Below are 12,300 nucleotides of genomic sequence, written 5' to 3'. Positions count from 1 at the left end.
GCCTGGTAACTTCTGAAAAAGAGCTCTATACTCGAGTGAATGTTGCTATGCAATTGGTTTCCCAGCCTCCTTTGCATGATGCTGCGCAAGTGGTACAGGATATAGTTTATAGGTTGATAACTATGAGATAAACAATTGGTTAATTGTATGTCTGAGTTTTTTTTATATCTGGACAGTAACCACATTGGTGATCTCTGGACATTTCAATGATGCATTAGATCAAGGTCGATTTTTCTTACACTCACGATACACACACCATATGTGTAAGAATCCCTTATTTAAAAGCAAAAAGCAATGCATATTGAAGGAGACGGTAAGTAGAACGCAACAGTGCAAAAGAGACAATCACGTGAGAAATAACACGAATTGAGATGATAAAAGTGAGCCAAAATGTGAATTCAAACCACGACAACTCCGACGTGCGACCATTCATGGGGTTCATCTTCTTGGTTCTTTCGGTAAAGTCACGTAGAAGGGAAGTAATAAAATAATAAAAAATAAAACATAATAAAACAATTCTCACGACGTTTCGGCCACAACGCAAGCAGCCGTCCTCAGGTGAAAACCAGGTCCGTCGAGGCGACAGAGTCTGAATGAAACAGCACACGAGCTTGGAGCATATATATAAGCTGGGCGCATTGACAAAGGAATTTGCATATCAAAAGGAATTTAGCATATTTATGGGAAATGCAGGAATGTGATTAGTACTGCATATGCATGTGCATTATGCAGGATTAACAGCATCAAAGGGAGCTGCAGTTACTGCTGCTGCAGCAGTTGCTGCTGCTGCAGCAGTTGCTGCTGCTGCTGCAGTTGCTGCTGCTGCTGCAGTTGCTGCTGCTGCTGCACTTGCTGCTGCTGCTGCACTTGCTGCTGCTGCTGCACTTGCTGCTGCTGCTGCACTTGCTGCTGCTGCTGCACTTGCTGCTGCTGCTGCACTTGCTGCTGCTGCTGCAGTTGCTGCCTTATCCATTGTAATATAACACTATGTATTATTCTACCCACCCTAATGTGTATCATACTGCTATATGTTTACTGTACAATTACGACACCATACATTACTCTGCACACTGCACCATGCCAGTGAGTGGAACGTGGTCTGAAAGTCACCGTAAACGTGAACACAATCAGTTAAGATCCGAAATGGTTTATTACGTCCTTCCAATGATTGCTAAGCCAGAATCCATCTTCTCGGTTGAAATTGTCTCTGTGTTTGTATATGTGGATCGCCTCATGAACGAATCTCTCATGATAGCCAGATGGCTTGCAGAGAACCTCTGTCTTGGAGAAGTCAATGTCATGTGAGCCCACTGAATTGTAACAGTGATCTGCCACGGCTGAGGTGTTTGTCCTACCGTGTTTCAGGTCTGCCTTATGTTCACGGATGCGGTCCGAGACATGTCGTTTGGTTTCTCCAATGTAACTGCTACCACAGAGGAAACTTAGTTTGTAGACGCCAGGGTACTGTATGTCTGGAACCACATCTTTTACAGACGGGACCAGATCACGGATTTTATGTACTGTGTTGAATCGGACCTGGATCTTGTGTTTAATCAGGATTTTGGAGATCTTTTTTGTGACCCCAGCAATGTAGGGTAAGGTGATGGTCTTGAAAGGCTCCTCAACAGGATCCTTCTTGATGGTTGGAGTGATGGCTTTGCGGATTGTGTAGTCGGAGTAACCATTAGCCTTAAGAGCTTGGCGTACGTGTTTGAGTTCACTGGAAATGTGTTCATGGTCGGAGATGCATTGGGCTCTATGATATAGAGTCTTGATGAGGGAATTCTTCTGGGATGGATGGTGGTGGGAATCCGGTTTTAGATAAGCATCCGTGTGGGTGGCTTTCCTGTAGACAGAGTGGCTCATTGAACCATCAGGTCTCCTTTTGATTAGGACATCCAAAAAGGGTAGCTTGCCATCATTTTCGACTTCCATGGTGAATCTGATGGCTGGGTGTATGGAATTGATGTGGTCGAGAAATTGGTCTAGAGCAGGCCGGCCATGTGGCCAGATGACAAAAGTGTCGTCTACGTACCTCTTCCATAAGGTCGGGCGTAGAGTGGCAGTCTGGATGGCGTCCGTCTCAAATTTCTCCATGAAGATGTTGGCTACAACCGGAGATAGGGGAGAGCCCATTGGGGTGCCCTCAATTTGCTTGTAGAAGGTTCCATTCCAGGTGAAGTATGTATTGGTTAAGCAGTGTCTCACCAGGGGGGGTACCCCAGCATTCAGTCCTTGATGAACCAAGTCTTCAATGATTGCGATGGTGTCAGGCACAGGCACCTTGGTGAACAAGGAAACCACATCAAAACTGACAAGCAGGTCGTCTGGGGACAGGGCAATCCCCTTGATTGTCGATACCAGGTCAGTAGAGTTTAGTACTGCAGAGGTGGTTTTTCCAGTGAAAGGCCGTAGGATTTCGGACAAAAAACGAGCCAGTTTGTAAGTGGGGGAGTTGATAGTAGAGACAATGGGACGAAGAGGTGTATCTTCTTTATGTATCTTTGGCAAGCCGTACAATCTTGGTGGCCTGGCTGCAGAAGGTTTCAACGATAACTGTTTGGTCTGATCAATTAATGCGGTTGAAGCAGAAATGATGTTGTTGGTTTTGGAGACGAGGCTGTTGGTGGGGTCTCTTTTTATTTTTGTATAGCTGCCATCGTTGAGTAGTTCTTGAATTTTGTTGTTGTATTCTATTTTGTCCATGATGACAGTGGCATTGCCTTTGTCGGCTGAGAGGATGACAATGTCATCCCTCTTTTTTAATTGAGCTAATTCAAAACGCTCATCTTTGCTGATGTTGCTAGCTGGCATCTTAGCGTTTTTTAGGGTTACAGAGATTTCAGATCTTGCTACGTCTGCAGCGATGTGACTCAAGCCATTGAGAGCTACATCTACTCGAGCAATTATATCATTAACTGGTATGTGTCTAGGTGTGACTGCAAAGTTTAGTCCTTTAGCTAAAACGGATTTCAAACCTTCAGAAGGACTGTTACTGCGATTAATTACGACTTTGTTAACATCTAGCTTTTCAATGTGTGGGTCCGGTTTCTTGTTTGAGAGGCGGTTGAATTTGGAAATCAAGTTGTCCTTACATTGGGGTGTCCATGAGTAGCGATACAAATAAAAAAAAAACATAATAAAATTATATTATTATATAATAATAAAAATAAAACAATAAAATTATATTATATTATTATATTATTTTATAATGTTTTATTTTTATTATTTTATCACTTCCCTTCTACGTGACTTTACCGAACGAACGAAGAAGATAAATCCCTGCAGTCACGAAAGCTTTAAATCGAAAATTAGATTGTAGTTTCATGGTCAGGCTGCATGATGAGCACGGCTGTCTTCCTCGCAGTGCGAACCCCACCGTGAATATGCATCCAACCTCATCCGAGACTCCACCCTGCCGGTGCTCAGCGCCGCACAATGGCCCAGGTTACGCTCAATTTACCCGGGTTTCATTCACCTGGCTGATCGCGGGGGAGGAATTCACTCAAATCTCCGAGCGGGTCAAACCGGGGAAGCCTATTATTAGGGGGGGGAGGGGGTGGTAAGGAACATTCGTCGCTTGCCCCAACTGCAGCGCTGCGTGCGCTCAATGGAGTTGCACGCTGTAAGTAGGAGCCGGGCAACACGGTGTCCCTCCCCCCTCCCCCCACATGGCCACCAGCAATTGGGGATCGGTGGGCACAGGAATGACCCCATGGGCTGTCCCGGCACCGGTGGTTCGGATCAGTGTCCCCCACGACTCATGCGAGTGACGCAGCTCCGCGGGCTTGGCCGCTTCACACTCCGTGCTCCCCCCCTCCATACCCCTCGCCGATCTGGAGGTGGACAAAAACGAAATGTGGCTATCCCAGGTTTAAAAAAAATAGATATTCTTATTAATATGCAATTGTTTTACCGATGGACACTATTAACTGACCCCTGAGACGTCACACCTGGTTCTGAGGGCAGTCCAGATTAAAAGGAGTCACGTGACCTGCTTAAAAAGCCCGTTTATTGTCAGATTTTTAAATAATTTCTCTCGAACTGCTTTTGTGTTTAGTTTGTTTTCAGTCCCCCCGCATCTTCGATTAGCACGGTCGGCTACGTACGGTGCCCCCCCCCTCCACGCCCCAGTTCCAAATGTCACTCGCCACTGATGTTAGCCGTGGCCAGAAATTTAATCCGGGTCACCGGGTTCATAGTGCAGTCGCCAACTACTGCACCACCGCTCCACCCATGAGGAGTGTGTGTAGCCAAATAAATAGTCGGAGCTTGGCCCACCGCGGTAGGCTCCATCGGCAATGAAACCCTGCGTCCATGTATGTCTGAACGTGTGTACGTAGGCACGTGTGAACATATGAATTATGTTGACCTTTTGAACCGTACATAGCCAACCGTGCTAATCAGAGGTGCGGGGGAAGGACAACAAACTAAAAACAAAAAGCAGTTCTGAAGTAAATGAGATTTCCATCGAGGTTTTAAAGTGCATAGCTCCAGTGGCTTCCTAATATCGGAAGGAAGAGCGTTCCAGACGGCCGCAGAAGCGCATCTGAAAGCGCGCGATGCGGCGGCCGTCTTTGTTCGACGGTTAGCCAACGGCCGCTGCAGCGAGGATGACCGGAGTTCGCGTGATGGTTTACGCTCCTTGACGAGATCAGCGAGGTACCATGGTTCATTTGTGGCAAGCACTCTGTGTGTGCAATGAGTGTGATGACCTCATCACGTGTTCGTTCGGCAACCAGAAGCCAGTGCCGCTCAGCGAGCACCGGACGGGCATGGCCGGATCTTCCATTGCCCGCAAACGAACGCGTTTGCTTCCGGTAACGAGCATCAGAATAATAATATTTATTTATACAGATGTCCAGTAGGGGCGGACAGGAACGTTACAACAACAAACAGTACAAGAAAGGTGAACAAATCACCCAAACACACACAAATACAAAAACTAAACCACCCCCATCTTACCAGGCAAAGCCCATTGAGGTATTACATTAATTATTCAGAAGCGACCTGGCCACAAATGATAGCTCAACAAAGTGGCCGATCGTTTTGACATTTATAGCACCAAAGTGATCTAAATCATCTCAACGCGTGTTTCTAAATGTGGAGGGAAATACCCAGAGGACCCGTAGAAAAAAAAATCCACGTGACCACGGGGAGAACGTGCAAACTCCAAATATACAGCAGGCATCAGGGTCGGGATCGAACCCCCGACCGCATGCATACCAGGCGAGGTAGTTAACATCTCGCCACCGTGGCGCCCCTTTATTAAATAAAATATATAAGTTCATTTTATTTTAATGCATTTTTAATTTTATTTTTATTTTCTATCTACGTGACTTTACCGAAAGAACCAAGAATACATACGAGTTCAAATTGCATCATCATCGATTTCCCGAGCTTCGGAGAACAGTCGTGCCGGAGTGGTTTCACCACCTGGAGCAAACTGGCCAAGTGCAATGCGCCCCCCACAATCCGCTGCTTGAAGAGAAAAAGGGGGGCTCAGGGCTCGGGTCAAGGGCAGGCCAACTCTCTTGGGAACAATTAAGTCCTTATGTTCTCATTGGACTGCTGGGGCTAGTTTCACCTCTGACCTCTGCGCAATCAACATGTGGTCGCCTGCTGTGCGTTAAATGGTTCGCTCGCGGTCACACGCTAATGCAATCAACGCTGCGTCTGTGCGCGTGTGCACACGTCGCGTACGTGTGCGTGTAAACACGGCACACACAAATATTAAGATCCCCCGTGTAGCCTTAACAGACTGTTGAGGCAAGTGCTGTTAGCGAGCACCTATGAAGGCCGGCACTGTGGCACACAAGGGCGTGGGTGGCCCGCACCACGCCCGAGTGGCGATGTTTTTACACACCGCACCAGGTAGTATTCATTTGAGGCCGAGTCGACATAGGGGAGGCCCAGGACCGGTTCATATAATCGTCACTGGTGTCGTCGTCGCACACGCACACACGCACGCGCTCGTGCGTTTCTCAAGCGCGTCTCAACGGTGGCTTTTGTTCTTCGATGGGGAGCACGATTTTGGCGTTGCGCATTCACTGATTTATAACCGCGTTCTACATTCGCAACGCTTTTTTTTTTTACACAGCCGCACGCATTTTGTTTGTCCGAACGTGATGAATGTTCATTGTGTACGCGCAAGCGCCCGTTGATAAATGCCCTCGCTGTGACTATTAGTCACAATCATGGCCCCCACCTTCCTGCGAAAGGTTGGGGGGCCCTACACAATGCGGCGCTGTGAGCCGTGCGTACTCTTTTTCTTTTTGTTTATCGTGCACCCCTCCGCAGAATTTGGCCACCAGCTCGCCCCGACTTATTTACAAGCCTGTGTCCGTTGGGCACTCGCGCTTTCGGGGGAAGGCTCGGAGCCGATTAGGCATCGTGACTAATTCGCGACCTCGTAAGAAGAGGACAAGGAACAGTTTTTTTTTCTGCCCCCTAACTTTCCCGTTTTTTTTAGGTAAAGCAAAACTCGGCGGTTTAATCTTTTTTGTTTTTAAGTCGTGGCATTTTCAAGGTAGGGCAAGGCTTATTTGGTCGTGTGGCGCTTATATTTCTCACCGGTAAAGGGGCAAGAGAGGTGAGCCGTTTTGGCTGCGATTTTCTTTGAAACGATCGAGGCAGGATGTTGGCCGTCTGGATGCCTTGTACCCGGGCCCAGACAACATCTGTTTCCAATGCAAGCGAGCGGAGAGCCGCGTGTGCCAGGGGGAATCCGCATCTCGGGGCCCAGCGTTCGCGCGCGCGGGAATTCACGTGCCCTACGCTGAAGCGACCCCGTGCGAAATGCAAACAAACAGCGGAGTTGTACAAAGTTACGTTTTGAGGGTTGTTATTTTTTTTTCCCCTCGTCCCTCGCCGCAATCCCCCTACTGAGTTGGGGTTTCCCCCCCCCCCTCTCCTGTTTGCACACCATCGTTTTTATTTCATTTTTTTACAGGGCAGGGGTTACTTTAGGCAATCGGCAGCAATCCGCGACTTTGCCGTGGCGTGTGGCGTAAAAACGTGATGTGGGGCCGTCACAACGTTGAGCTCTCAGCGGAGACAGCGGATGAAAGGGCGGATATTGACAACGGCACGTGCTCACGTACAGGCACACGACCTGCATTTGATATCACTGCTCTTTAAAACAACTGCGGAATCGATGATTTCTTACGCTCCGGAAAGTAAGACGCACCCCCGTGTTTGTGTCCGGTGTTAGACAGATCTGGTCACACAACCCTTCTGGATTACGAGTCCCCCCCTCAACTTTTGCTGTAATAAATAGGGAAATAAAGTACGTCTTATAATACGGAGAATACCGCGTTAATATTAACGAAGCAATTTGTTTACGAGCACGGATTTCGCGGAACGGGACAAATTATTGTTGGCTCGTAAACTCGGAGGCGAGGATTTCACAAAGGGTTGCTTGTTCGCCAGCGGATTTTGAGCCCCGACTGTGAAAAGCCGATTTCAAAGCTGAAAACTTAAAATTCGCCGATTTAAAAAGCAACGTTTTGCAAACTTCGCAATCAACCCAAGGTGTTGTGCTCCGTGTGTGTGAATTCACAGAGTTCATAGAAATTTAAATTTGCTTGGCACACTTAAAAAATGGAACCATTTGTAAAGCACGCATCTGTGACTCTTTTACCCTCACTTGGCGATATCGTCATTTTGGGATTTTTCAACCATGCTTCACCGTACTTAATTTGGAGCTTTTGTGACTGTAGGAATTACTCTTTGGTTCTTTCGGCAAAGTCACGTATCAAGAGAAAATAATAAATTAAATACTAGCATACGACGTTTCGATTGCAACACAAGCAATCATCATAAGGTATAAATGAAATAGAAACACAAATCTAGTATACTTAGAAATGTAATGTAATACAACACAGATAGTCGGATAACATAACAGTCAACACCCTACCTGGTTGATTACGTTCTTCCTGAGAATGCTAAATTTGAGAGAGAGATAAAACACAGAACCAGAGACATATAGACAGACATATAAGTAGAGACAGATATCACAGAGATACTGTATGAGCCGGTGTGAGTTCAGATGTAACTTTCCACTGACTTCACCTTTTGACCGGGTATCGAGCCTGCCTTCCACTGCGCCACCTCTGCCCCAAGATAAATGGCCTTCATTTATAGCCAGATAAGAGCTCTTTGATAAGCGAAGTTAACATTTTCAAGATGGATGTGTTTTTTTTTACATATTTACAGCAAAACAGCAAACACATTCCAACGTGTAAACAATCGCAAAGTCAGGGTTTGAAAGACGGGCAATAACACGAACGATAATTTAATTGAAAAATATTGTGGGTTTACTTTCTAACACACTGGTGCGCTGTACTAGTAACGAATTGGCACCGTTTGTTGACGTGTCGGGTGGTGGTGGGTTTAACGACACATTTATATTTACGCGATCTAACCACAGAAACCACTTATTGATAATATTGGTCGCGAAAGCCCACCTGTTAAACCAAGTATAATTGATTTGAAGCTTTCGTGACTGCAGGAATAACTCTTTGGTTCTTTCGGTAAAGTCACGTAGAAAGAAAATTAATTAAATAATAAAATACTACGTTTCGATTGCGACACAAGCAGTCGTTATCAGATAGAACTAAATGTGTTTTGGCTCTCTCTGCTTGTGTCTGTCTGTGTGTCTCCGTGTCTGTTTTGTGTCTCTGTGTTGTCTCTCTCTGCTTGTGTGTCTGTCTGTGTGTCTCCGTGTCTGTGTTTTGTCTCTCAAATGTAGTTCTACCTGATGACGACTGCTTGTGTTGCAATCGAAACGTCGTATTCTATTATTTAATTTATTTTCTTTCTACCTGACTTTACCGAAAGAACCAAACAGTAAGGATAATTGAGTTTGACTTTTGAATGGCTGAGTCCAAATCACCCTCGGTGCGCCCCATCTCGCTCGGTGGCTCTCTTTTTTTTTACGATCAGTGGAAACAAGAAGATGCTCGGTGTAGTCGGCACTTTGCTTCGTTCATCATTTCGTAATTTTTTTACTTTGCTTTATGTAAACCCCCACCTCTCGCTCACTTTCTCGCTCACTCTCCCGGTCACTCTCTCGGTCACTCTCTCGCTCACTCTCTCGCTCACTCTCTCGCTCACTCTCTCGCTCTCTCTCTCGCTCTCTCTCGATCTGCACGCAGCCTGTCTCGCAGTCCGACGGCCTCCGACGGGTAGCTCATATCAGCATGCAGAGCTCCCCGTCATCTGCCACCGAGCACACGGCCTCCTCCATCACCCACTGCTCCTTGAAGGCCGGCACGGCGTGGGTCAGCCGCGCATGGCGGAACTCCAGCCCACACACCCTGGCTCCGACCAGAGCGCGGAAGATGGCCAGGCTGCTGGCCGGACGTTTCCCCTCCAGGGCCACAAAGCCAAGCGAGATTTTAAGAGCGGCAAGCGCTAAAGAGGAAACCACAGGGGATGATCAGGCGTTGTAGACCCTGGGGGGGGGGGGGGGCTGCAGAGATGGCCTGGAGATGGCTGTGCTCAGCGTTACACCCCTCGGATGTGCGTGGGTTCTTCTCCGTGCACTCTGGGACTCCCTCCCACGTGCGGAGATACTCACTCTATGGCTTTGGCCAATTGTCTCGAGGCGCCGTGCGGCGTTCCTGGATCCAATACAGGGGGGCAGACTTTGCCGAACGCGGGGAAGTCGCATTTACCGTGTGGGAATTGGCGTTTTTATTTTTTGGGATGGACGCTACCAAGCCAAACCACGCACCAACGTCACGTTCAACATTCACAAAGTGAACCAAACTGCACGAACCGGAGGAGAGAATACAAAACAGTCTTCGGCAAACGTCTGACAGTCCGTGGGGGTGGGGAGGGTTGACGGGCGTCCATCAGTGTCTTCTCATCACTTGCCCCAGCGGTCTGTTAGAGGCTGTACGGTGAATCTTTGTCTCGTCTATGGGTCCGAACGTGGCTGATGAGGCCGATCGAGGTTCGAGCACAAGCGGAGGACGGGTGGCCCTGGGCTACCGATTTGATCTGCGACCGCGCTGTAAAAGAATGTAAAACAATACAAACGCATAATGCGCATGCTCGTAATGTACGTTGACTCGGTAATTCCCCCCCCCCCCCACCACATCTACGCCTCGATATAAGGAACGAAACAGGTGGACTTCTCCACAAATCTGGCTGTCGCCTGATGAAGCTAGCTGTAATTACTGGCGAAACGTCGTACTCAGATTGTAAATGTTGTGGCTTGGCTCTCCAACACACCGGCGTGCTGTACTAGTGACGAATTGGCCACGTTCTGTTTACGTGACAACCCTTACTAGTTGGCTGTGTCGGGTGGTGGCGGGTTTTAACGACACATTTATATATTTACACGATCTAACCCAAAAAACCTCCATTATGACCAATACGCAAGTCAGAAATATGAATGCCAATCTACAATCGTGTTTCGACTCGAATCGCAGCCACGGATTGCAACAATTCATAGACGAACCATTGCAATTCCCTCGCGGATGGGCAGACGTAGAGGTTGATGATTGCTGCCAAACCATCGACTCAGCACTGAAAGGGAGTTTGTGCCTCAACCCAGTAGTGCCACCTGTTGGCCAGTAACAATAACGCTGGATTATGCCCGCCGCGTATGAATACGGGTGATCGCCTCTGTGTCACAGAGGTCGCAACCGGGTACCCGATACCCGTACACTACCCGATACCCGGCTACCCGTACCCGGCCGGGTACGGGTACCCATTTGCGACCCTGGTGCGGCCGGGTACGGGTAGGCCGTGAGTCACTGGTGAGTCACCGTTTGTCACTCATTTCGGGTAGGGTACGAGTACGGGTAGGGAACGGGTAACCGTATCCGGCCGAGTACGGGTACCCATTTGCGACCCTGGTGCGGCCGGGTACGGGTAAGGAATCAAACCCCATTGCTCCCATTTCGCTTCGTGGGCACGTTGAGCGATTCATCGGTTCATCAAAGCCTCACCTCTTCTCTTCCTCTTCCCTCCCCATACCCTTTCCTATCAACCTACGCACCCCTTCCCTCCATTGTTGGTCACCCATTCCTCCCTGCCATTTAAAACAAATATTTTTGTTTATCCAATCTCTGGTCTAACACTGCTGAGACTAGGCCATAAAGAAGGCTGTCTCTGGCGTAGGCCAATCAGTTTCAAAGACAAAGTCTATATAATCAGAGCGTGTTTGTTTGCATGTTATGTCGCAATTATGTGTGTTTAATGCAGACTTTATGCCTTTGCAAAATATATTTATTTGGTGTTTGAACATCTTAACACCTCCTGTTTTATTGGCAGAAAGGGGGGAAAAAATTCCGTCTCGCGCCACGACGCCTGCAGCACAATCGGAATGTAAGCGTGAGGAAAAACATCAAACAGAAGGAGCATGAAAACAATTGTAGATCTTCGATGCGTTGTCAGGCCCTACCCGCCATTGGTGGAGCCAGGATTTCCAGGTGGGGGGGGGGGGAAACCCCTCCAGCAATGAAAAATGATAGAAGAGTTGTTCGTAAGTAAGGAGTTGTTAGTAAGTAAGGAGTTGTTAGGAAGTAAGGACTTGTCCCTTGATTTTTATTCGACGCGTGTGCGGCGATGGCGAATTCGAACCGCGTTGTGTGATCGGCATCGCGCTATGAAGGTGAATGCCTTCAGCGAAGTCGTGTGCTGTATAAGCAACTGCGCACAATTCTGTGAGTCACTTATAACTGCTTTGCCGTTACTTATTGCCAATTATGGACTCGGACTATTGTCCTATCATCTCATAGAGTCCATGGCACGTAACAATATGCTACACAGTGGCAGTGGGGGTCGCAAAATGCCGATTTATTACTAATATTACTAATAAACCCCAATGATCCCATCGAAATGAGGGATCATTGGGGGGGCACGTGCCACCCCACCCCCCACTGACTCTGCCAGTGCTACCCGCGCGTGTCGTTCGGCACGATGTCTGACGTTTCACTCCAAGTTCCACGACCTTCCTCGGGAACTGCTCGTGCCAAACAGCATGCGGTACAAACCCGGCAGCGCATCGGAGCGCTGTGCAGCGCAACACCGAACACCGCGGCGGCCGCGAAGACGAGAAAAACAATTCTTGCCGTGTGTTTCATTTCATCGGAGTGATGTGTGCTGTGCTTTCTTTTCTGTCTTTGAGGAGTGTGACCAGTCCCACATAGACGACGTCTCGGCAGACGACAACGGGCAAGACCTAGGGTGAGTGAGGCATCCCACCCCCCGCCCATCGACAGTCCAGCGCCGCACATCCAACTTGCCAGAGAGTTATAGGCGGATATGTGAACGGGTCAGATG

General features: G+C 48.1%; 2 protein-coding genes across 20 annotated transcripts in view; one reads left to right on the top strand and one right to left on the bottom strand.

Annotated features, from left to right (window-relative positions):
* LOC133353393 (uncharacterized) overlaps positions 1-12,300 on the bottom strand; it is a 47,006-nt gene that overhangs the window by 15,358 nt on the left and 19,348 nt on the right. For 5 of the 15 annotated variants that reach the window (XR_009756374.1, XM_061569621.1, XM_061569625.1 and 2 more), the window contains one exon: positions 9,885-10,019. The exons of 5 other annotated variants lie outside the window; for them this stretch is intronic. Coding sequence is in view for 4 of the 10 variants with exons in the window: in XM_061569625.1 (XP_061425609.1) it covers positions 9,996-10,019 (24 nt within the window). In the remaining 6 variants the exon portion in view is untranslated. Of the gene's footprint in view, positions 1-6,571; positions 6,779-9,884; positions 10,020-12,300 lie in introns of those variants that run through there. 5 more of the 15 variants (XR_009756377.1, XM_061569626.1, XM_061569629.1 and 2 more) reach the window with 2 other exon arrangements.
* LOC133353392 (eyes absent homolog 1-like) overlaps positions 1-12,300 on the top strand; it is a 120,492-nt gene that overhangs the window by 101,263 nt on the left and 6,929 nt on the right. For all 5 annotated transcript variants that reach the window (XM_061569610.1, XM_061569607.1, XM_061569609.1 and 2 more), the window contains exon 12: positions 12,146-12,204. In XM_061569610.1, the coding sequence (XP_061425594.1) occupies positions 12,146-12,204 (59 nt within the window). The remainder of the gene's footprint in view (positions 1-12,145; positions 12,205-12,300) is intronic.

The sequence above is a fragment of the Lethenteron reissneri genome, chromosome 43, assembly GCF_015708825.2.
Source record: "Lethenteron reissneri isolate LAM-NWPU_2019-01 chromosome 43, ASM1570882v1, whole genome shotgun sequence".
Lineage (NCBI taxonomy): Eukaryota > Metazoa > Chordata > Hyperoartia > Petromyzontiformes > Petromyzontidae > Lethenteron > Lethenteron reissneri.
This window is presented reverse-complemented; position numbering and strand designations above follow the sequence as displayed.